Here is a 26,719-nt window from a genome sequence, read left to right on the forward strand (position 1 = left end):
GACCCAGTGGACTGAGGTGTGAAGTTAGAGACAGGACCCAGTGGAATGAGGTGTGGGGGAGTTAGAGACAGGACCCAGTGGACTGAGGTGTGAAGTTAGAGACAGGACCCAGTGGAATGAGGTGGGGGGGAGTTAGAGACAGGACCCAGTGGACTGAGGTGTGAAGTTAGAGACAGGACCCAGTGGACTGAGGTGTGAAGTTAGAGACAGGACCCAGTGGAATGAGGTGTGGGGGGAGTTAGAGACAGGAACCAGTGGACTGTGTGAAAGAATAAAATGAACTTCAGCTGGAAGGCCTCTTTCCATGGAGTGAGATACCGACCATTAATTGTTAATGATGAAATCTTTTATTATCTGTCTGTCTGTCTCTCTCTCTGTTCATACCATCGTATTAAATCCATATCTGTCTATCCATCTGTCTGTCTGTATCCTCTCTGCTTACTCCATTCTGTTCAACCCATACCTGTCTGTCTGTAAATCTCTGCTCCACATCTGTCTGTATCTTTTTGCTCACTCCACTCTATTCATTCCATATATGTTTCAGTGTTCATATATATATATGAACTTCGTTTCCACCACACCATTTATACCTTGTCTATCTGAGTATAATATACTGTGTGTTGACTCATGGTATGAACAAGCATGCAAGTTCAAATTTTAAAAAGGCAATGAATGTTGTCATGTTGATGGTGTCAGTATGATTCCTGACTGCATGCCCCCACACTGCTGAGACAAGTTGTTGTTTTTTTCCTTGTTCAACTGCTGACGATATGTTGCCATTAAACCCGAACAGGTGCTGACAATATGTTGCTGCTAAACCTGAACAGTTGCTGGCCAAATGTTGCTGTTAAACCTGAACAGTTGCTGGTTATATGTTGCTGTTAAACCTGAACAGTTGCTGACCATATGTTGCAATTAAACCTGAACAGCTGCTGGCCATATGTTGATGTTAACCTTGAACAGTTGCTGACCATATGTTGCTGCTAACCTGAACAGCTGCTGGCCATATGTTTCAATTAAACCTGAACAGTTGCTGGCCATATGTTGCTGCTAACCTGAACAGCTGCTGGCCATATGTTTCAATTAAACCTGAACAGTTTCTGGCCATATGTTGCTGTTAAACCTGAACAGTTCCTGGCCATATGTTGCTGTTAAACCTGAACAGTTGCTGACAATAAGTTGCTGTAAAACCTGAACAGTTGCTGGCTATATGTTGCTTTTAAACCTGAACAGTTGCTGACCACATGTTGCAGTTAAACCTGAACAGTTGCTGGCCATATGTTGATGTTAAACCTGAACAGTTGCTTACGAGATGTTGCTGCTCAACATGAACAGTTGCTGACCGTATGTTGTTGTTAAACCTGAACAGTTCCTGGCCATATGTTGCTGCTAAACCTGAACAGTTCCTCGCCATATGTTGCTGTTAAACCTAAACAGTTGCTGGCCAAATGTTGCTATTAAACCTGAACAGTTGCTGACCATATGCTGATGTTAAACCTGAACAGTTGCTGGCCATATTTTGCTGTTAAACCTGAACAGTTGCTGACCATATGTTGCTGCTAAATCTGAACAGTTCCTGGCCATATGTTGCTGTTAAACGTGAATGGCTGCAGGCCATATGTTGATGTTAAACCTGAACAATTGCTGGCCCTATGTTGCTGCTAATCCTGAACAGTTGCTGACCATATGTTGCTGCTAAACCTGAACAGTTGCTGGCCAAATGTTGCTGTTAAACCTGAACAGTTCCTGGCCATATGTTGCTGCTAAACCTGAACAGATGCTGGCCAAATGTTGCTGTTAAACCTGAACAGTTGCTGACCATATGTTGCTGCTAAACCTGAACAGTTGCTGGCCAAATGTTGCTGTTAAACCTGAACAGTTGCTGACCATATGTTGCTGTTAAAACTGAACAACTAGTTGCTGACCATATGTTGCTGTTAAACCTGAACAGTTTCTGGCCATATGCTGATGTTAAACCTGAACAGTTGCTGGCCATATGTTGCTGCTAAACCTGAACAGTTGCTGGCCAAATGTTGCTGTTAAACCTGAACAGTTGCTGACCATATGTTGCTGTTAAAACTGAACAACTAGTCGCTGACCATATGTTGCTGTTAAACCTGAACAGTTGCTGGCCAAATGTTGCTGTTAAACCTGAACAGTTGCTGACCACCATATGTTGCAATTAAACCTGAACAGTTGCTGACCATATGTTGCCAATAAACCTCAACAGCTGCTGGCCGTATGTTGCCATTAAACATATCTATCATCTGTACCTTTTAATTTAAAGCAAATGTAAGTGGAAATCCCCTCCCAGCATATAAGAAAATGGCACTAGCACCCAAATGCAGTGACAAGCCTGACTACAGAAAATGGTGGCCTCTGATATTTCACATTAGTTTTGTAAATCCCTCTTCTTCCAACTCTGTGCTCCACTTCGGTGCTAAAAAAGCAAGTGGCTGCATAACCACTTGGCCCGAAACTAATACAACGCTAACACCACTTCAATATGAGGCTGAGAAAAGGTGATTCCTCTCTTCAGACAACACTGCCATGTAGTGATACTGCAACCACCATGCCTTTTGAGGTGTGCGTGTGCATCTGAATCATGATTATCAGTTTGGATGCTCTTATACTATGTGTTGTCCTGTCTGTGCTAAAAGCACGACAACAAATAATTCTCTGAGATGAGTCCAGTCTGTGCAAAAGGCATGAAACTCAATAACTCTGAGACGCGTCATGTCAGTGCTTAAAAGCATCAAGAAAAGAGAGTAAGAGAGCAAGAGAGACAGAGAGAGATACACAGTGAAAGAGATGCATGCTATGCATCCTTCATTTGAACTGAGTTGTGGCCTGCAGCTTACACCTGCACTGCATGTCTATGGATATTCTAGAACAGGAAAAGCAAACAATCAGTTGATTAGCTCCGTCAATACGTCTTTTTCTCAGCGTAAGATACAATGCTCGATTATGCATTGACATTACATCAGAGCATTGCATTAAATCACTGAATAGCTCTTCATTAATTGTGTTTGATCCAAGATAATGATACTGTAATTCTTTGTAGCAGGCACAAATACAAATAAAATGTACTTTATTTTCTATTTGATCTTTGCAAAAACTACATATAACCCTTGATGTATTGTCTTGAACAAATCGAAAAGCATATCTATCTAATGCAGAGACAGACAGACAGACAGAGACAGAGCAAGAAAAATAGAGAGAGAAAAAGCAAGAGAGACAGACAAGGGTATTCACTAAAGAGAGAGACAGAACCAAAGACAGAGGGAACAAGAGAGAGAGAGAGACAAGAGAGCAAGAGTAAGACAAACAGAGTGAAAGCAAGAGAGGCAGAGAGACCTCAGCAGAGCAAGAGGGAGAGAGAGAGGGGGGGAAAGAGAGCAAGTGGGAGAGAGAGAGAGAAAGAAAGAGAGCAAGAGGGCGAGAGACAGCAGGAAAGCGAGACACAGAGACAGAGACCTCAGCAGAACAAGAGGAGACAGAAACACACCTTGGGGCCAGCAGGAGGGCCCCTGGCCACAGCACCCTTCTCTCCGTCTTCAAACTGGTGGTTTTCGTACACGTCCCCTTCACCCTGTCTCGGGGCCACGGAAGGGCCAGGCATGTTGCCGTACACATCTGTTTGTGTCAACACCACGCAGATCATCAGCAAACTGCCTGACCAGTCAGTGTGATCGTCATGTTTGTCTGACCCAGTCAGTGTGCGATCGTCATGTTTGTCTGACCAGTCAGTGTGTGATCATCATGTTTGTCTGACCCAGTCAGTGTGTGATCGTCATGTTTGTCTGACCAGTCAATGTGTGATCATCATGTTTGTCTGACCAGTCAGTGTATGATAGTCATGTTTGTCTGACCAGTCAGTGTATGATAGTCATGTTTGTCTGACCAGTCAGTGTGTGATAGTCATGTTTGTCTGACCAGTCAATGTATGATAGTCATGTTTGCCTGACCAGTCAGTGTATGATAGTCATGTTTGTCTGACCAGTCAGTGTGTGATAGTCATGTTTGTCTGACCAGTCAGTGTGTGATCGTCATGTTTGTCTGACCCAGTCAATGTACGATAGTCATGTTTGTCTGACCAGTCAATGTACGATAGTCATGTTTGTCTGACCAGTCAATGTATGATATCATGTTTGTTTGACCAGTCAATGTATGATAATCTTGTTTGTCTGACCAGTCAGTGTTGATAGTCATATTTGTCTGACCCAGTCAATGTATGATATCATGTTTGTCTGACCAGTCATGTTGATAGTCATGTTTGTTGACCGGTCATGTTTGTCTGACCCAGTCAATGTTGATCATCATGTTTGTCTGACCAGTCATGTATGATAGTCATGTTTGTCTGACAGTCATGTTTGCTGACAGTCAATGTATGTTAATCATGTTTGTTGAAGTCATGTTTGTCTGACCAGTCATGTATGATATCATGTTTGTCTGACCAGCCCAATGTATGATAATCATGTTTGTCTGACCAGTCAATGTGTTGATAGTCATGTTTGTCTGACCAGTCATGTATGATAATCATGTTTGTCTGACCAGTCAATGTATGATAGTTATGTTTGTCTGACAGTCCAATGTTTGTCTGACCAGTCATGTATGATAGTCATGTTTGTCTGACCCAGTCAATGTATGATAGTTATGTTTGTCTGACCCAGTCAATGTATGATAGTTATGTTTGTCTGACCCAGTCAATGTATGATAGTTATGTTTGTCTGACCCAGTCACTGTATGATAGTCATGTTTGTCTGACCAGTCAATGTATGATAGTCATGTTTGCCTGACCAGTCAATGTATGATAATCTTGTTTGTCTGACCCAGTCAATGTAGGATAATCATGTTTGTCTGACCCAGTCAGTGTATGATAATCATGTTTGTCTGACCAGTCAATGTATGATAGTTATGTTTGTCTGACAGTCATGTTTGTCTGACCAGTCAGTGTGTGATAGTCATGTTTGTCTGACCCAGTCAATGTATGATAGTCATGTTTGCCTGACCAGTCAATGTATGATAGTCATGTTTGTCTGACCCAGTCAATGTATGATAGTCATGTTTGTCTGACCAGTCAATGTATGATAGTCATGTTTGTCTGACCCAGTCAATGTATGATAGTCATGTTTGTCTGACCAGTCAGTGTGTGATAGTCATGTTTATCTGACCAGTCAATATATGACAGTCATGTTTGCCTGACCCAGTCAGTGTGTGATAGTCATGTTTGTCTGACCAGTCAATGTATGATAGTCATGTTTGTCTGACCAGTCAATGTATGATAGTCATGTTTGCCTGACCAGTCAATGTATGACAGTCATGTTTGTCTGACCCAGTCAATGTATGATAGTCATGTTTGTCTGACCAGTCAATGTATGACAGTCATGTTTGTCTGACCCAGTCAGTGTATGATAGTCATGTTTGTCTGACCAGTCAATGTATGATAGTCATGTTTGTCTGACCAGTCAGTGTATGATAGTCATGTTTGTCTGACCCAGTCAATGTATGATAGTTATGTTTGTCTGACAGTCATGTTTGTCTGACCAGTCAATGTATGATAGTCATGTTTGCCTGACCAGTCAATGTATGATAGTCATGTTTGTCTGACCCAGTCAGTGTATGATAGTCATGTTTGTCTGACCCAGTCAATGTATGATAGTCATGTTTGCCTGACCCAGTCAGTGTATGATAGTCATGTTTGTCTGACCCAGTCAGTGTGTGATAGTCATGTTTGTCTGACCAGTCAATGTATGATAGTCATGTTTGTCTGACCAGTCAATGTATGATAGTCATGGTGGCCTGACCAGTCAATGTATGATAGTCATGTTTGTCTGACGAGTCAATGTATGATAGTCATGGTGGCCTGACCAGTCAATGTATGATAGTCATGGTGGCCTGACCAGTCAATGTATGACAGTCATGTTTGTCTGACCCAGTCAATGTATGATAATCATGTTTGTCTGACCAGTCAATGTATGATAGTCATGTTTGTCTGACCCAGTCAATGTATGATGGTCATGGCGGCCTGACCAGTCAATGTATGATAGTCATGGTGGCCTGAACAGTCAATGTACAATAGTCTGTCCATCAGAACAGCAGGAGGCAACCTCTGTCCTGACACTATACAGGCATAAATTTGATTAAAGTGGAGAGTGTCTTGCACAGGTTACATCCCTACTCTCTCAAACAAGGATTTTAACTCACTCAGTACGGCCAGTCCTCTCTTCTCCTCTACACAGACCCCTCGGATGTCCAGTGGGTTTCTCTATGACCCGACCTTTAGCTTCCGTCGTCAGAATTGTGGTATTCTTTGTCAACATTCACCTCTTCAGTGTAAGAGCCTTCCGCTTGTAATATTTTGATGGTTGTAATTGGGGTGAAACGCTGTCAACGTCGTCTCTTTCGCCGTTCGTATGGAGAGAGTTAAGACAGTCTCTGTTGGGACGGTCCCAAAAGGCCACAAGTTGTGTGTGTGTGTGTGTGTGTGTGTGTGTGTGTGTGTGTGTGTGTGTGTGTAATGTTAATGAAAACATACATTCTGATCTTGGTCAGATGTGAATTTTACATGGTTAAATATGGGCCTGGAAAATGAACTGACAGAGGCTGTTGCACAGAAAACATTAAATTTCAAACAACAACAACAACAAGAAATGCTGAAGGATTTATTACATTTTTTACGGAATGTACTGTATGGACTGACTCCATAATGATTATGTCTGTGTGTATATATATATATATATATATATATATATATATATAAAATATTCTACCAATTTTTATTTCTCAAAGCATTTGAAGCTGCAGATAAAATGCCAGTGTAAAAGTTTACCAAACTGCGTGCACACACACACACGTGCACGCGCGCGCACGCACATACACACACACACACACACACACCAAATTATAATTTGAAGCTGCAGATAAAATGTCAGAGTAAAAGTTTACCAAACCACACAGACACAGACACACACACACACCAAAATGTAATAATTTCAAAGACCTACTCTGTATACAACTCAAGACAAAATATATTACTAACTAAACACATATATTTCATCCATGACAGTCTGATTCAATGGCTTATCACTATTCACTTTGAATGCAATAATCTTGGACCTGAAGCTTAATTCAACTCAATCACCTATGTCTGAATCATTTATCAATCTACAAAACATTCACTAAAAATACACAGATGAAATACTGCACAGGTCTACAACTATTGCAATCTGAATGAATCAGGACTGTGACACTTACTGGAAGGATCGTCCGTTGTGTTTGGTGGCTGAGGCACACGGCCACCTGTGAGGAAAGGAAAAAAACAACAATGCTGAGAACAAGAAAACCATTCGTGAAACAGCTTTTCTTTATGATTGACCCCAGCCAATCCCCCCCCCCCCCCCCCCCCAAACCCCCCCAAGCGATTAACTGCACTTCCTCAGGGGGTGTGACCCCCCGATCCTGGTCATCCACAGAGTTACCCATACACAGTGCACACATAATTCTATGATTACAACACCGGTCTATCAAACTTTCAAAGTCTTTATCATGACTTTTCAGCACCAATAAATCAAAACAGAACTGCTCAACATTTCTGGGCCCCGATATACGCAATAACCACACTGGACAAACCCGGTGCTTTCAGACGTATTTTCGCACCCTGAACAGCACAGACTGAAGGTCCATCTCAAGCTGTCTGTCTGATGTGACTAGGGGTGGCAGGTGCAACCCAATCTCTCTGCTCAAGGACGGACATCCCGCCAACATGTCCATATCTTCTGGTTTTAGTTCTGGAACTGTTGACTTCTGTGGCCAGGATGTGGTGTTTCTTCACACACTGTTAGCATTCCATACACAAAACGCCAGTTCGGTCATTTATCAAGTTGTTGTTTTTTGTTGTTGTTGTTGTTGTTGTTTGGTCTTTTTTTTTTTTTTTTTTTTTTTTTTTTTTTTTTTTTGCTGCCCTACCAGTTTGTCCATCACATTTCCTTCACTGAATCTGACAGCCATACACAGGGACACCTCAGAAACACTGGCCATCAGAATGAAGACACACTGAATCTGACAGCCATCACACCACAGTAACACTGGCCATCAGAATGAAGACACACTGAATCTGACAGCCATCACACCACAGTAACACTGGCCATCAGAATGAAGACACACTGAATCTGACAGCCATCACACCACAGTAACACTGGCCATCAGAATGAAGACACACTGAATCTGACAGCCAGGACACCACAGTAACACTGGCCATCAGAATGAAGACACACTGAATCTGACAGCCATCACACCACAGTAACACTGGCCATCAGAATGAAGACACACTGAATCTGACAGCCATCACACCACAGTAACACTGGTCATCAGAATGAAGACACACTGAATCTGACAGCCATCACACCACAGTAACACTGGTCATCAGAATGAAGACACACTGAATCTGACAGCCATCACACCACAGTAACACTGGCCATCAGAATGAAGACACACTGAATCTGACAGCCATCACACCACAGTAACACTGGCCATCAGAATGAAGACACACTGAATCTGACAGCCATCACACCACAGTAACACTGGCCATCAGAATGAAGACACACTGAATCTGACAGCCATCACACCACAGATACACTGGGGGGAGGGGTGCGGGGGGTGGGGTGGGGGGACCAAACCAGCATGGGACGTCCCAGAACACTGGGGGCAATTTGGGACAATGACAAGCTCCCCGGGGGACCTAGAGGAGGAGGGGACGATTTGGGACATTACATCAGGTTATAACATGGACTCACTTTGTGTACACAAGTGAGTCAAAAACAACAACCAACAACATCCAGATGTGGCCAGAGAGTGTGAAGGAAGCACACCCTCCAGGAGAAATTCCCAGCTGCCGTGGAAACCATGGCAAGGACCTCCAGACTGCCTGACACACTTCTGCCACAACTGCCAGGAAGGGAGAGGCTTTTGCCTTGGGTATTTGTGGACATGCAAAGAATCAGGAGAACAACTTAGTTGCCTTAGGGGGAAAACTCCTGTCAGCTTGTATTTCTGTTTGGCACTGAACAAACAGCAAAGACGGGGGATGATTGTATTTTTGCATACCAGCGTTCTCTGCAGCCTGCGGTCTCTGCCTGGGCTTGGGTTTCACTTCCGGCTTGGCTGCTGCCCTCCCACTGGCACCTGCTGCACTCTGCTGCCGGGTCCTGTCAACCAGTGCGTACGCATTGCCGTCTTCACCTGTCGCCGCTGCCGGAGCTGGCCCCTGGTTCCAGTTCCTGGCGACATCAGAGTACACGACGCCTCCCGGGCCTGCGGCAGGTGTTGGCATCACGACAGGCACCCCTCCGCTGTGCTCCACAATTTCATAAGCGCTCGTTTGTGGCTGAGGGCGCGCTGTTGGAACTGTGGTGGAAACACCGTGAGAGTGCTGTTGTTAGTTTTTCACTTTTTCATCATGCTGCTTTCACCGCTGTACACCATGTGAATGTGTGGATTATGGGGCCTGGGTGAGAGTGCAGCTGTGCAACGTGTATGTATGTGCTGTATTTGCTTGTGGGATTCATATGAATGTGTGTGTGTGTGTGTGTATGAGGGCATGCATGTGCACACTTAAGTTTATGGACTTTGCGATTGTGTGTGTTTGAGTGGAGGGTGTGACCCTGGTGTTTGGAAGACAACAGAACTGTGCATATGTGCTATATGATGCAGTGTGTGAGCATGTGCACATGCATGCGTTTGTGTGTGCATGTGTGAGTGTGTGAGTGCATGTGTGTGTGCATGCCTAAATTTGCTGGGGTTTTGTTGCTGTTCTCTTGATTTTTGCAAAGACAATTCTATTTTCAAAGGCAAGTTGGACATTTCCTTTCACAGTGTCCACACAGATTATGCAGCAAAAATAGCACTGCATGTTATTAGGGGGCTTTTTTTTCAAGACTCAAAAAGATCTTCAAATTAGTTCAAGGGAAAAGAAAGGCAGAAAAGGTACAAAAAAGCAAGAAAAAAAAGAAAAAAAGAAGTGACTTTTAAAAAATCACTAGGAGCAGAGGGGTGGGGGGCGTGGGGATCTTATGGGGGTGAAAGGCTAGTAGGTTGGGAGTGGAGGGGTGGGGGATGTGATTTTATGGGGGTGAATGGCTAGTAGGGTGGGAGTGGAGGGGTGGGGGATGTGATTTTATGGGGGTGAATGGCTAATAGGGTGGGAGTGGAGGGTTGGGGGTGTGATTTTATGGGGGTGAAATGGCTAATAGGGTGGGAGTGGAGGGTTGGGGGTGTGATTTTATGGGGGTGAATGGCTAATAGGGTGGGAGTGGAGGGGTGGGGGTGTGATTTTATAGGGGTGAATGGCTAGTAGGGTGGGAGTGGAGGGGTGGGGTGTGTGATCTTATGGGGGTGAATGGCTAGTAGGTTGGGAGTGGAGGGGTGGGGATGTGATTTTATGGGGGTGAATGGCTAGTAGGTTGGGAGTGGAGGGGTGGGGTGTGTGGTTTTATAGGGGTGAATGGCTAGTAGGTTGTGAGTGGAGGGGTGGGGGGCGTGGTTTTATAGGGGTGAATGGCTAGTAGGGTGGGAGTGGAGGGGTGGGGGGTGTGGTTTTATAGGGGTGATGGCTGTAGGTTGGGAGTGGAGGGGTGGGGGTGTGATTTTATGGGGGTGAATGGCTAGTAGGGTGGGAGTGGAGGGGTGGGGGTGTGATTTTATGGGGGTGAATGGCTAGTAGGGTGGGAGTGGAGGGGTGGGGTGTGTGATTTTATAGGGGTGAATGGCTAGTAGGTTGGGAGTGGAGGGGTGGGGGGTGTGGTTTTATGGGGGTGAATGGCTAGTAGGTTGGGAGTGGAGGGGTGGGGATGTGATTTTATGGGGGTGAATGGCTAGTAGGGTGGGAGTGGAGGGGTGGGGATGTGATTTTATGGGGGTGAATGGCTAGTAGGGTGGGAGTGGAGGGGTGGGGATGTGATTTTATGGGGGTGAATGGCAAGTAGGTTGGGAGTGGAGGGGTGGGGGATGTGATTTTATGGGGGTGATGGCTAGTGGGCTGGTACTTCCCTTGCAGCGTGCTGTCAGCTTCCTGAAGTTTAGAATGGGGTGTGAACCAAGGGAACCTGTGTCTTGACCCAGTTTCTGCTCTGTGTGATTCTGTGTGTGTGTGTGTGTGTGTCCCGAGCGCACCATAACTTTGTCCGTGGAGGAAGGGGGAAAATTATATGGGAGGAGATGAGTGTCAGATGTACAGAACAGGGAAAATCACCCCCCTGACTTAAAAAAAAAAAAAAAAAAAAAAAAAGTAACACCCCCCACTTCTCCACCCCACTGCCCCCTACCTGTCATATCTTTTTCTCTATGGCCAAACTAACAGTGCACTAGGGACACACACACACACACATCGACAACAGATGGAAACTGTCCCTTCCTTCACACCCCCGGTCAAAACTGCAGGAAAGCTGACAACATGCTGCTGGACATTCACTCTTAATGAACGTAACCATACACCCCCTTCACACCCCCTTACAGCCCACTTCTCTCTCTCTCTCTTATTCACTCATGTGAAGCATACACACACGCGCGCGCACACACATAGAGATTCTAAAATGTGTAACTGCACACAACATATACGCACAAACATTGATATATCATGGAATGTGTGCATGTGTAAACATGTACACGTGTGTATGTGTAAATGAGTGGGCATCTCCTTACCGACATCAGCGGAAGACTGGTACAATGTGTTGATTATCATCGTTTCATCTTCGTCATCGTCGTCTGCAAAATAAATAAACAGTCAATCAAAAACACTGTCATATATCCGTATGTTCATGCATACATGCACACACACACACACACACACACACACACACACAACCCCCCCCCCCACACACACACACACACAAACCCCCACACACACAAACACACACGTCTTTCAGCACACGTAATTGTACTTCTTATCAAAACTCTGGTCATCTAAGGATAAGATTTGCGATTCACAACAAGTGTGGGTAGACGAAGTATGAACTGGAAAACCTAACGCTAGTTTAATGCTTTGAGCTCTGCACTCTGAATTTTCTTCAACAAATATTTTGGCGCCCTAAAAATATCTCTTGTGCCACACATGTGATCTTTGATCTTAGTAGAGATTTACAAATATTAATCAGTGTGATTGAATCTCGTCTCCATGGCTGTTTACACTAATAATCTTCAGAACATTTTAACTCCTTTTTTTGCTTTTGTTTGTAAATAATGTATACATTCATTCCAAGACTGATGTTTTATATTCCAGCTGTGCATTACCCAGAATTAAAGAAAACATTCTTTCTGGATTTGAGCCACTGTTCCATAGACCCGTATCTGGTTTATCCATTGACAAATGTGTATGTGCATGCATGCATTCATGTTTCCAAATGTGCGGTTATGTGTGCATGCGCAAGTGCCAGCGTGCTTGTGAGACACAAGAGGGTCAGCACTCCAAAGCATGCGCTAATCTTCACATGGGTACAAAACAAACTCAAATGACAGACAGGGAATTCAGAGTCAAACAGACCCACAACAAAATTTAACCCAAGAAGTGACAAACATCAGCGGCAAATGCCACAGACAGGCCAGACACAAATGCACAAACAGGAAGTGAAAAAACGCCAGCAGCAAATCTTGTCACCCCACTCAAATCAGACAGTTTCTTCATGACAGGAAATACAGGGTGTGTGTGTGTGTGTGTGTGTGTCTGTGTGTGTGTGTGTGTGTGTGTGTGTGTGTGTGTGTGTGTGTGTGTGTGTGTGTGTGTGGTGTCTGTGTGTGTGTGTGTGTGTGTGTGTGTGTGTCTGTGTGTGTGTGTGTCTATGTGTGTGTGTGTGTGTGTGTCTGTGTGTGTCTGTGTGTGTGTGTGTGTGTATGTGTGTGTGTGTGTGTGTCTGTGTGTGTCTGTGTGTGTGTGTGTGTGTGTGTGTGTGTGTGTGTGTGTGTGCATGCCGGTCTGTGTGTGTGTGTGTGTGTGTGTGTGTGTGTGTGTGTGTGTGTGGTGTGTGTGTGACAAACAGTGGTGCCCCCCCATCAACACGGATATCCTCCACCACTGCCTCCCCACCATCACAGTGTCCGTTCTCTTTCCTGACATCCGTCACCGAGGTACAGCATGCAACACACACCACTTACAATACACCACAGGAAGGCTGGCTGCTGTGTTTGGCCCATTGGACTGTCCTACGCATGAGGCAATGTGTGTGTGTGTGTGTGTGTGTGTGTGTCTATGTGTGTGTGTGTGTGTGTGTGTGTGTATGTATGCCTGTGTGTGTGTGTCTGTGTGTGTGTGTGTGTCTATGTGTGTGTGTGTGTGTGTATGTGTGTGTGTGTGTGTGTCTATGTGTGTGTGTGTGTGTGTCTATGTATGTGTGTGTGTGTCTATGTCTGTGTGTGTGTGTCTATGTCTGTGTGTGTGTGTCTATGTGTGTGTGTGTGTGTGTGTCTATGTGTGTGTGTGTCTGTGTGTGTGTGTGTGTCTGTGTGTGTGTGTGTGTGTCTATGTCTGTGTGTGTGTGTCTATGTCTGTGTGTGTGTGTGTGTGTCTATGTCTGTGTGTGTGTGTGTCTATGTATGTGTGTGTGTGTGTGTGTGTGTCTATGTGTGTGTGTGTCTGTGTGTGTGTGTGTGTCTATGTCTGTGTGTGTGTGTCTATGTCTCTGTGTGTGTGTGTGTGTCTATGTCTGTGTGTGTGTGTGCCTATGTATGTGTGTGTGTGTGTGTGTGTGTCTATGTATGTGTGTGTCTATGTGTGTGCGTGTCTTTGTGGCTGTGTGATATTTCTATTCTGTCCATGCACAGGGAACGGATGAGGGCGGAGTGGAAAGTACGGAATGGGGAGGTGGTAAACGGAAAGGAAAGGAAAGGAAAGGAAAGAGAAAGAGGGGATAAAGAGAGAGTGTTGGAGGGGGTGCCGGTGAGGGGAAGGAGGATTGCAGCAGTCAGTCTTTGAGGTGACCTGAGTCATGAACTGTTTGTCATACAGAATGGATCTTGGTACTTTGTTAATGATGCCTGTCCGCTTCTTCCAGTATTATGGGTTGTTGGTTTTTTTTCTTCTTTCTCCAATCACTGGCACTCACCCTCTCCATTTTAGATTCTGTACTTTATCTTTTCCACATTCTGTTCTCTCTCTCTTCCTTTCTTAGTCCCCTCCCCCCCCCCCACTCCCCCCTTCCCCCCCTCCTCCAACCTCAACTGCCCCCATTTTCATTCGAATATACAGAAATGTCGATTTCTAAAGTCAATCATCATTATGATAGAAATGGTAATAATCCAAATAATAATAATAGTATAATTTATTTTCAGTCTAATATCATCATCTTAGATGAACAGACTATAAATAAACGAACGAAACGCCTGTCCGCTTCAATATGAGAAACACACAGGATCTTTGGACTGAGAAGACAGAGATAGGAAGAAAGAGAGAGAGAGAAAGAGAGAGAGTGAGAAAGAGAGAGAGAATGAGAGAGAGAGAGGGGGGGGGGAGTGGGGGAGAAGTGAGAAAGAAGAAAGGAAGGAGAGAGAGAGTGTCTCAACCATACATGGAAAGGCGATGTATGAATCAAATAAATATCATTACTATTATTTTTATTATCATTATTGTTGTTATCATTATCATTATAATCTATCCTCTTCAGAGCAAAATATCTGAGCAGATGCTGTTCTGAGTCAGGCCTGTGAATGAGATCAATGGGGTGGGGGGGGTGGGGGGGGGCTCTGTGAAATGTATTGTATTGTATTGTACTACATGTACTCTTTGTCTGAACATGTTTCTCTGTTGTACTGTGTTGTATTGTACTATTCTTTGTCAGAACAGGTTTCTCTGTTGTACTGTGTTGTATTGTATTGTACTATTCTTTGTCAGAACAGGTTTCTCTGTTGTACTGTGTTGTATTGTATTGTACTATTCTTTGTCAGAACAGGTTTCTCTGTTGTACTGTGTTGTATTGTATTGTACTGTGTTGTATTGTATTGTACTATTCTTTGTCAGAACAGGTTTCTCTGTTGTACTGTGTTGTATTGTATTGTACTGTGTTGTATTGTATTGTACTATTCTTTGTCAGAACAGGTTTCTCTGTTGTACTGTGTTGTATTGTATTGTACTGTGTTGTATTGTATTGTACTATTCTTTGTCGAACAGATTTCTCTGTTGTACTGTGTTGTATTGTATTGTACTGTGTTGTATTGTATTGTACTATTCTTTGTCAGGAACAGATTTCTCTGTTGTACTGTGTTGTATTGTATTGTACTGTGTTGTATTGTATTGTACTATTCTTTGTCAGAACAGGTTTCTCTGTTGTACTGTGTTGTATTGTATTGTACTGTGTTGTATTGTATTGTACTATTCTTTGTCAGAACAGGTTTCTCTGTTGTATTGTATTGTATTGTATTGTACTGAGTTGTCTTGTCTTGTACAGTTCTCTTGTCAGAACAGGTTTCTATGTTGTACTGTGTTGTATTGTATTGTACTATTCTTTGTCGGAACAGATTTCTGTGTTGTATTGTATTGTATTGTACTGTGTTGTACTGTATTGTACTACTCTTTGTCAGAACAGGTTTCTGTATTGTATTGTATTGTATTACTCTTTGTCGAAACAGATTTCTCTATTGTATTGCATTGTATTGTATTGTATTACTCTTTGTCGGAACAGGTTTCTCTATTGTATTGTATTATATTGTATTGTATTGTATTGTATTGTATTACTCTGTGTCAAAACAGGTTTCTCTATTGTATTGTTTTGTTTTACTGTTTGTTGGAACAAGTTTCTCTATTGTACTGTATTGTATTGTATTGTATTGTATTGCATTGCACTGCAGTGTATTATTCTTTGTCGGAACAGGTTTCTCTATGTGAAATTCAGGCTGCTATCCCCAGGGAGAGCGATTCACTACTGTGCAAAAGCACCACCCATTTATTTCGCTTTTTTTTTTCTGCCTGCAAATGTACTTGTTTTTCAATCTAATCAAATTTTTCTACAACAGTTTGTAGGGACAGCACATTTGTTGCCATTTTGTTGTTTTTGGGGGTTTTTTTTCTTTTTTTTTACATGCACTAAAAGCATGCTAAAAATGGGACCTTGGTTTATCGTCTCATCTGAATGTCTAGCGCCCAGCCCACCACTCAAGGTCTAGTGCGAAGGGGGTGGGGGGGGGGAGGGACTTCTGGTCAGTGTGGGATTCGATCCTGTGCGCTCAGATTCTCTGGCTTCCAAGGCAGACAGGCCACCACTAGGCCACCACTTCAGTGGAGCTACGACTGAATGAAAGATGCAACTGAACAGAAATGGTTCACAAGGAATCCTGCAGTGTACTCACCTTGAAGCACAAGTCCGAATGTAGGCTTGTAAAATACAAGAAGAAACACACTTCTTAGGGAACACTAAGGCAAGCGTACACAACTATGCAAATAACTGATTTAAAACGCTAATCAAAGACAGCTTAAGAGAACATAAAAAAAAAACCCAGCCACACATTAATGTAAATGAAACCTATAAAAAAAAGAAAAAAAAAAAAAGAAAAAGAAAAAAAACAACAACGAATAATCCAATAACTCAATCAGAACCGTGTTTTAAGTAGAAAATACCATTAGAATTCTTGTTACACAGAAAAAAACAAAATTAAAAAACCCAACACACACAAAAAACTGCAGAAACATGATGGTTTCAAGAACTTCAAGACCAAGATGTGTAATTCAGGCAGAGGTACCACCCACTCCTTTTGCTTCTGTCCAGCCAATAACCCCCCACCCCCCCCCTCCCCCCTGTCCTCCCCACCCCCCCTGTCCTCCCCACCACCCCCCACCCCCCTGTCCTCCCCACCCCCCCACACCCCCTGTCCTCCCCTGTCCTCCCCACCCCCCCTGTCCTCCGCCACCCCCCCACCGCGCCCGCCTGTCCTCCCCACCCGCCCCTGTCCTCCCCACCCCCCCACTCCCCCACCCTGTCCTCCCCCCACCCCCCCAGTCCTCCCCACCCCCCCCACCCCCCCTGTCCTCCCCACCCCCCCCACCCCACCCCCCCTGTCCTCCCCACCCCCCACCCTCCCTGTCCTCCCCACCCCCCCTGTCCTCCCCCCTGTCCTCTCATTGCAATGGAGAAACCACTGATAATATAGCTCTCACTCTGCTGTTGGCCCAGCTGTAAATTTATGTCAATCTGTGACTGGTGTAGTGGAGGAAAAACACACAGACAGACAGACAACACACCCACTTGCTGGACAAAACAAGACTAAAGACCTGACATGCTTGACTGGAGAGAGAGAGAGAGAGAGAGAGAGAGAGAGAGAGAGAGAGAGAGAGAGAGAAGACACTGAACACTGAAATGTTTAATGTCATTAGCTGTAAAGCTCAAATGACATAGTAGGTACAAACCAGAACAAAAATGGTGCAAAACAAATAAAATGGAACAGAAAGGAAAAACATAATCAAAGTAAACCAAACTACCATGGGATAAGCGGCACTTTGGTACTTGAGAAAGAGACAGAGAGAGAGAGAGAGATTATGTAATATACAGTGACTGAAAGAGAGGTAGGGAGGGAGGCAGAAAATACGGGAACATTCTTTCTCAAAGCCATTCTTTCCCTGTTGAGTATATAAGCAGACCAATGACACACACACACACACTGATACTTACCTCCATTGTCCACAGGAGGGCTAGTTCCATAGAGTGAGTTTACAATCATGTCGGGTTCTGGAACAGAAGACAACGTTTTTTTCCTGTACTGTGCGCCCCTTAGTCTCACACATCAGTGAATCTAACCACTTAGCAGTCATTGGAGTGGATCAGTCTTGATGTTTATCCAAACTCCATGATGTGGTCAGACCTTTCTGTTCATTTGTTGTTCTTCTTGTATTGTATTAAATCGTATTGTAATGTATTGCCTTGTTTGGTATTGCCTTGTATTGTGCATTGCTGTGTGTTGTGTGTTGTTGTGTTGTGTTGTGTTGTGTTGTGTATTGTTGTGTTGTGTTGTGTTGCTACAGTAAGAATGCTACCCCTTTTTTCTGTATGCAAGTTGATTTGCAATCGCTTTCTATCAAAGTGGATTTTTTTTTTTTTTTTTTTTTTTTTAAAGATTTTTGCCAGGAACAACCCTTTTGTTGCCGTGGCTTCTTTAACATGCTCGAAGTGCATCATGTACATGGGACCTCGGTTTACCGTCTCATCCAAATGACTAGCATCAAGACCACCTCTCAAGGTTTAGTGGACAGGGAGAAAGTTCTGGGGAGTGTGGGATTTGAACCTATGCGCTCAGATTCTCTTGCTTCCAAGACGGACACATTTCCACGAGGCCATCACTGCAATCTTTGGGTCATGGAAAACAGCGCACACACACACACACACACACACACACACACACGCACATGCACGCACGTACACTCATACACACATCAGATTTTGTTATATCACAGACAACTGAAAAAATCATTTATAAGAAAGGGGGAACAGATTTTTTTTTTAATATTTAAAAAAAAAATCTGTTTCATCTTTTCCTGTTCATATATATTATGTATTTATGTCAATTAACCATGTATCTAAAACAAAAAAAAGGAGAAAAAAAGTATAAAATAAGCATATGTAATTTTCCATATGATATATATATATATTTTTTTTTTTTTTTTTTTTTTTTTTTTTTTAAAACTAAGCGCTGTCAGCTTGAATTACAATTGCAGTCTCATCCATTCAAACCTGTCTGCGCCCCGACAAAGCCCTGCCCTGTTCACTGGGCTCCACGCCAAAGTGAACAAAAGACATGTTCAGATTTCCCGTCCCAAGCTGACTCGAGCTAAAACCCTGGCTCTATCCTTTAGTTTCAATGGAACCTCAATGTGGCCATTCTTACAAAGCTTGATCTTTGCCCCGTAAGCCTGAACAACAAGGAAGTTTTATATGTGCTTATGTGTATGCATGCATGCTGTCTGTCTGCCTGTTTGTCCTTTTGTCTGTAAGTAATGTATGCACATATGAATGTATGTATGTACACATACATGTACATTTGTCTGCTCGTAATGAAATTTTGATTGCACTGCACACGTTTTGAAAGGAAAGACCCTTCTTTGCAAAGAAGGAAAAAAAATATCATTCGGAACGCTCTTAGTTACGTACAAGAACCAAATAACAAATAAACGGAGAAACAAATTATTAATAAATCAAGGGTTTAAGCAGACTTTATTCTTTTCCAGCTCTCCCACCTCGTTGTTTTGTTGCATGTCATTTAGTGATACAAGCTTTACTGAGCGGAGTCTGTGCAGCTGAAGGTTTGGCTGTTTGTAGTGAACCATATCATCATCAGTGTGACCCATCCGTCCACTTCAATATTCCGTCATGTGTATCTCTTCTTCATCAGACCATCATGTGCATCTTCAACAGAGTGTCATGTGTATCGCTCTTCTTCAATAGACCGTTACGTGAATCTCTTCAACAGACCATTACGTGAATCTCTCTTCTTCAACAGACCATTATATGTATCTCTCTTCTTCAACAGACTGTCATGTGTAACTTCAACAGACCGTCATGTGAATCTCTCTTCTTCAACAGACCGTCATATGTATCTCTTTTTCAACAGACCATCATGTGTACCTCTCTTCTTCAACCAACCGTCATGTGCATCTGTCTTCTTCAACAGACCATCATATGTATCTCTTCTTCAACAGACCATCATGTGTATCTCTCTTCTTCAACAGACCATCATGTGTAACTTCAACAGACCATCATGTGTATCTCTCTTCTTCAACAGACCATCATGTGTATCTCTCTTCTTCAACAGACCATCATGTGTATCTCTCTTCTTCAACAGACCGTCATGTGTATCTCTCTTCTTCAACAGACCATAAAGTACATCTCTTCAACTGACTGTCACATTTATTTCTTCTTCAACAGACCATAAGTACACAGTACAAGGAATATCCTGACTGTACACTGTACACAGCACCAGGAACATCATGACTGTACACTGTACACAGCACCAGGAATATCATGACTGTACACAGCACCAGGAATATCATGACTGTACACTGTACACAGCACCAGGAATATCATGACTGTACACTGTACACAGCACCAGGAACACCATGACTGTACACTGTACACAGCACCAGGAATATCATGACTGTACACTGTACACAGCACCAGGAATATCATCACTGTACACAGCACCACGAATATCTTCAATGTACACTGTACACAGCACCAGGAACATCATGACTGTACACTGTACACAGCACCAGGAACACCATGACTGTACACTGTACACAGCACCAGGAATATCATGACTGTACACAGCACCAGGAATATCATGACTGTACACTGTACACAGCACCAGGAACATCATGACTGTACACTGTACACAGCACCAGGAATACCATGACTGTACACTGTACACAGCACCAGGAATATCATGACTGTACACTGTACACAGCACCAGGAATATCATGACTGTACACTGTACACAGCACCAGGAATATCATGACTGTACACAGCACCAGGAACATCATGACTGTACACTGTACACAGCACCAGGAATATCATGACTGTACACTGTACACAGCACCAGGAATATCATGACTGTACACTGTACACAGCACCAGGAACATCATGACTGTACACTGTACACAGCACCAGGAATATCATGACTGTACACTGTACACAGCACCAGGAACATCATGACTGTACACTGTACACAGCACCAGGAACATCATGACTGTACACTGTACACAGCACCAGGAACATCATGACTGTACACAGCACCAGGAACATCATGACTGTACACTGTACACAGCACCAGGAATATCATGACTGTACACTGTACACAGCACCGGGAACATCATGACTGTACATTGTACACAGCACCAGGAATATCATGACTGTACATTGTACGCAGCACCAGGAATATCATGACTGTACATTGTACGCATGACTGTACATTGTACGCAGCACCAGGAACATCATGACTGTACACTGTACACAGCACCAGGAATATCATGACTGTACACTGTACACAGCACCAGGAATATCATGACTGTACACTGTACACAGCACCAGGAACATCATGACTGTACACTGTACACAGCACCAGGAACATCATGACTGTACACTGTACACAGCACCAGGAATATCATGACTGTACACTGTACACAGCACCAGGAATATCATGACTGTACACTGTACACAGCACCAGGAACATCATGACTGTACACTGTACACAGCACCAGGAATATCATGACTGTACACAGCACCAGGAATATCATGACTGTACACTGTACACAGCACCAGGAATATCATGACTGTACACAGCACCAGGAATATCCTCACTGTACACAGCACCAGGAATATCATGACTGTACACTGTACACAGCACCAGGAATATCATGACTGTACACAGCACCAGGAATATCATGACAGCAGAGGCACCATCACCATGCCTGAATCAGGCGGGGGACTTCTATCCAGTGTCCTCCAGTGCTCTGGGTTCGAGGCCCCCCTTTCGGCATGGTGCTGTGTCCTTGAAAAAGGGCACTTCACTCCAGTATTCCTCACTCCACCCAGGTGTTATAAGGGTAGCTGACGTCTGCTGGGCAAAGTTAAAACTGCGGAAGGACAGGATTGGCCCCGCCCTTCTATGCTGAGCCCTAGACACAGTGGATATGACTTTGCTGTCCCAATGGCCGTCAAAGAGTATCAGCCCTTTAACCTTTTTTTATTTACCTCCAAGAGTTTATGTCCAAGCAGCTTCTTTCTTTCCTTTCTATAAGACACCATCTTCATTTTAAGTTGTCAGCCTTTCATTTTCTTCATAAACCTTTGGTGGTGGTGGTGGTGGTGGTGTGGTATTGTTGTTGTTGTTCCACGTACAAGCACTGTCCCCCCCAACCTCCCTCCACCCACCCACACGGGCATGTCTTGGGGCAGTGTCCTCAGCCAATGTTTCTCGACACCCCCCAAGTACAGTGACAGCAAATCTGCTTAAAAATGGACTCTTAGACATTCCCCAACCATGCACAGCAGAAAAGGGTGGTGTCCATGAGGGTCTGGGTTCGAATCCTGGTCTCACCCATTCACCCAAGTTTGACTAGAAAATCAAACCAAGCGTCTGGTCATTGGGATGAGACGATAAACCAAGGTGTCGTGTGCAGCACACATATACTGTATAAGTACACGTAAATGAACCCATGGCAACTAAAGGTCTGTAGAAAAATCCACTTTGATAGGAAAACAAAAACACTCGCAGGCAGAACGAAAGAAAGAAAGGGTGGCACTCTCACTGTAGCGATACGCTCTCCCTAGGGAGAGCGGCCCAAATTCCACACAGAGATTCTGTTGTGACAAAAGAGCCACACAATACAAAATAAACTGATACTTAGACATCCCTCCCAGCCCCTCCCCCCGCCCCCCATCATGCACGCCAGAACATGGCGATCCTTGGACAATGTGAACAAAGCGAGCTGTGACTTGACTGCTGCTTTCTGAAGAACTTCACCGGGACTCTTGTTTGTGAGATACTGGGCAGGTCCCTCATGACCAGACATACAGTTTGTGTTCATAGTTTTCAATTTCCAGGAGGTATCAAAGCACATGGACTGATCCACATACACACACCACATCTGCTGAAAATTTTAAAATATTACAAAAAACAAAACACAGAAAAAAACCGGGTGCAATAGCCAAATGACTGAAGCATTGGACTTTTAATCTGAGGTCCCGGGTTCGAATCTTGCCTCATCACGGCAAAATGGATAATTTCTATCTTTTTGTTTCTTGGAATATCTTAATTGGTGAGGATTCAGATGGGATACCCCCAGTGTGATACTAGTTTATTTTTTTTCTTAAAATAGGATTCTTAATTAGATGTAGATATTTCGGGATCTCATGCATTTGTCTAAATGAAGAACACAGCTTAAATATTTCCTCTGACACAAGTACAGAATCTAGATCTTGCACATGACAATTAAATAATATTTGCTTAAAGATTAACACAGTTGTTTTAACAGTTTCCATGCCTTGGTTCCCTGATAACCAAAGCCATACCTATATATATATAGTTTATAACAGAGATTGGACACTCAGTTACTTCTACCATTACAATGAAGGGCAGAAGGTGTTCTGTAGACTTTCTTTTCAACACAACATAAATACAGTGAGAGAAAGAGGGGGCGGGGTGGTGGTGAAACTGGGATGGACAGAGGTAGGGAGAGAAACAGAAGAGAGAGAGAGAGAGAGAGAGAGAGAGAGAGACAGAGTGACAGAGTGAGAGAAGGAGGGGGGGGCAGAGTGGAAGGCAGAAGAGACAAAAAGCAGGGCAGAGAGAACGAATAAAACCAATTTACCTGCTTCTGAGTTTCTGTCTTGCCTTTGTCCGGGCTGTTGTCTGAGACACAAAAGGCAGAAGAATTAATTCATACGCATGCAGTTCACAACCTTCACAGTTATTTCATTTCTTTCTTTCTCAGGTGAAACCACTTGGGTCTGAGAGACTGGTTCACTGATACCACTTCACAACAGACAGCAGTCAGGTCCCAGTACATCACAACAGACAGCAGACAGCAGTCAGGTGCCAGTACATCACAGCAGTCAGGTGCCAGTACATCACAACAGACAGCAGTCAGGTCCCAGTACATCACAACAGACAGCAGTCAGGTCCCAGTACATCACAACAGACAGCAGTCAGGTGCCAGTACATCACAACAGACAGCAGTCAGGTGCCAGTACATCACAACAGACAGCAGACAGCAGTCAGTACATCACAACAGACAGCAGACAGCAGTCAGGTCCCAGTACATCACAACAGACAGCAGTCAGGTGCCAGTACATCACAACAGACAACAGACAGTTCCCAGTACATCACAACAGACAGCAGACAGCAGTCAGGTGCCAGTACATCACAACAGACAGCAGTCAGGTGCCAGTACATCACAACAGACAGCAGTCAGCAGTCAGGTGCCAGTACATCACAACAGACAGCAGTCAGGTCCCAGTACATCACAACAGACAGCAGTCAGGTCCCAGTACATCACAACAGACAGCAGTCAGGTGCCAGTACATCACAACAGACAGCAGTCAGGTCCCAGTACATCACAACAGACAGCAGTCAGCAGTCAGGTGCCAGTACATCACAACAGACAACAGACAGCAGTCAGGTGCCAGTACATCACAACAGACAACAGACAGCAGTCAGGTGCCAGTACATCACAACAGACAGCAGACAGCAGTCAGGTGCCAGTACATCACAACAGACAGCAGTCAGCAGTCAGGTGCCAGTACATCACAACAGACAGCAGACAGCAGTCAGGTGCCAGTACATCACAACAGACAGCAGACAGCAGTCAGGTGCCAGTACATCACAACAGACAGCAGTCAGGTGCCAGTACATCACAGCAGTCAGCAGTCAGGTGCCAGTACATCACAACAGACAACAGACAGCAGTCAGGTGCCAGTACATCACAACAGACAGCAGTCAGGTGCCAGTACATCACAACAGACAGCAGACAGCAGTCAGGTGCCAGTACATCACAACAGACAGTAGTCAGCAGTCAGGTGCCAGTACATCACAACAGACAGTAGTCAGCAGTCAGGTGCCAGTACATCACAACAGACAGCAGTCAGGTGCCAGTACATCACAACAGACAGCAGTCAGGTGCCAGTACATCACAACAGACAACAGACAGCAGTCAGGTGCCAGTACATCACAACAGACAGCAGTCAGGTGTCAGTACATCACAACAGACAGCAGACAGCAGTCAGGTGCCAGTACATCACAACAGACAGCAGGCAGCAGTCAGGTGCCAGTACATCACAACAGACAGCAGTCAGCAGTCAGGTGCCAGTACATCACAACAGACAGCAGTCAGCAGTCAGGTGCCAGTACATCACAACAGACAGCAGTCAGGTGCCAGTACATCACAACAAACAGCAGTCAGGTGCCAGTACATCACAACAGACAGCAGTCAGGTGCCAGTACATCACAACAGACAGCAGACAGGTGCCAGTACATCACAACAGACAGCAGTCAGGTGCCAGTACATCACAACAGACAGCAGTCAGCAGGCAGAAGCCAGTACATCACAACAGACAGCAATCAGCAGTCAGGTGCCAGTACATCACAACAGACAGCAGTCAGGTGCCAGTACATCACAACAGACAGCAGTCAGCAGCCAGTACATCACAACAGACAGCAGTCAGCAGTCAGGTGCCAGTACATCACAGCAGACAGCAGTCAGGTGCCAGTACATCACAACAGACAGCAGTCAGCAGGCAGAAGCCAGTACAACCGTTACACAAATTACTTCAGGGTCCATACTGGTTTACAACTTCAAAATTCCAGGACCTTCCCATGCCAATTTCAGACAGGTCCATGACGACAAATCAAATACTTTCCTCACAAAATGTATTTCTTCAGCTATCAGGTTCAGTTTCTCGAGGAGGCGTCACTGCATTCAGGCAAATCCATACACGCTACCCCACATCTGCAAGGCAGATGCCTGACAGTAACATACCCAACACGCTTGTCAGGCACTGAGTGCTTGCATGTACATTTGTGCTCCTATCAGAGTGGATTTCTTCTCCTGAATTTTGCCAGAGGACAACACTTTTGTTGCCATGGGTTCTTTTTTCAGTGCGCAATGTGCGTGCTGTACACGGGACCTTGGTTTATCATCTCATCTGAATGACCAGATGCTCACTATGATTTTCCAGTCAAACTTGGGGGGAAAGGGCGAGAGCAGGATTCAAACTCATCATGGACACTGAAGTGGCAGATAAGCGTCTTAACCATTCTGCCACCCTGCTCCCTTTTCAAACGGATTTAAACTCATACGGAAACTCTTGTTATCTTCTTCTTCTTCTGCATTCGTGGGCTGCAACTCCCACGTTCACTCGTATGCACACGAGTGGGCTTTTATGTGTATGACCGTTTTTACCCCGCCATGTAGGCAGCCATACTCCGTTTTCAGGGGTGTGCATGCTGGGTATGTTCTTGTTTCCATAACCCACCGAATGCTGACATGGATTACAGGATCTTTAACGTGCGTATTTGATCTTCTGCTTGCATATACACACGAAGGGGGTTCAGGCACTAGCAGGTCTGCACATATGCTGACCTGGGAGATCGTAAAAATCTCCACCCTTCACCCACCAGGCGCCGTCACCGTGATTCGAACCCGGGACCCTCAGATTGACAGTCCAACGCTTTAACCACTCGGCTATTGCGCCCGTTGACTCTTGTTATCAAAATGGCCAACTGGGAAGATAAAACTTGAACTGAACATTACCGCACTTTGCATGTCTATAGTGGAGTGTCAGAAAGACACAATAATAAAGCCATACATACCTTATGTCTTGGTTTAACACCACAGATGCACGCATTTGGTACTGTCCTTTAAGAATCTTAGATGAAACCTCACAACCACACATGTTCTCACATTATACTGTTGGTAATAGTCAAAGTTGTTGTTTTTTCATCAAATATTTTTTCTTTATCCTTCAATCAATGAAAGCATAAAATTTGTGTTTTTTGAAGGCTTTTAATTCCATGACTTTTCCTTGACTCCAACCACAATTCCATGACTTTCCAGTGCTGGAAAATGACCTTTTGAAATTCCATGACGTTCCAGGATTCCCATGGCCTGTATGCACCCTGACAATAGTATCGTTTCCAGCTCCGCAGTTTTGGGAGTTGCTGGCTTCACCACTGACCATTAGCAATCTGACATGTGATC

The 26,719-nt window shown here is 44.3% G+C and overlaps 2 protein-coding genes and 1 long non-coding RNA gene across 4 annotated transcripts in view; 2 read left to right on the plus strand and 1 right to left on the minus strand.

The window, feature by feature from the left end:
• The window catches only part of LOC143277491 (uncharacterized), a 534,532-nt gene that overhangs the window by 173,352 nt on the left and 334,461 nt on the right, over positions 1 to 26,719 (plus strand). The gene's annotated exons all lie outside the window — the stretch shown is intronic.
• Positions 1 to 26,719, plus strand: part of LOC143277494 (uncharacterized) — a 297,802-nt gene that overhangs the window by 144,178 nt on the left and 126,905 nt on the right. The window lies entirely within an intron of this gene.
• Positions 1 to 26,719, minus strand: part of LOC143277422 (uncharacterized) — a 91,148-nt gene that overhangs the window by 10,053 nt on the left and 54,376 nt on the right. Inside the window, exons 14-19 of the mRNA XM_076582225.1 lie at positions 23,333 to 23,373; positions 17,643 to 17,699; positions 11,698 to 11,760; positions 9,106 to 9,405; positions 7,258 to 7,302; positions 3,509 to 3,636 (exon numbers count right to left, since the gene is read on the minus strand). Coding sequence (XP_076438340.1) covers positions 3,509 to 3,636; positions 7,258 to 7,302; positions 9,106 to 9,405; positions 11,698 to 11,760; positions 17,643 to 17,699; positions 23,333 to 23,373 — 634 coding nt within the window. The remainder of the gene's footprint in view (positions 1 to 3,508; positions 3,637 to 7,257; positions 7,303 to 9,105; positions 9,406 to 11,697; positions 11,761 to 17,642; positions 17,700 to 23,332; positions 23,374 to 26,719) is intronic.

This window comes from Babylonia areolata, chromosome 34 (assembly GCF_041734735.1).
Source record: "Babylonia areolata isolate BAREFJ2019XMU chromosome 34, ASM4173473v1, whole genome shotgun sequence".
Lineage (NCBI taxonomy): Eukaryota > Metazoa > Mollusca > Gastropoda > Neogastropoda > Buccinidae > Babylonia > Babylonia areolata.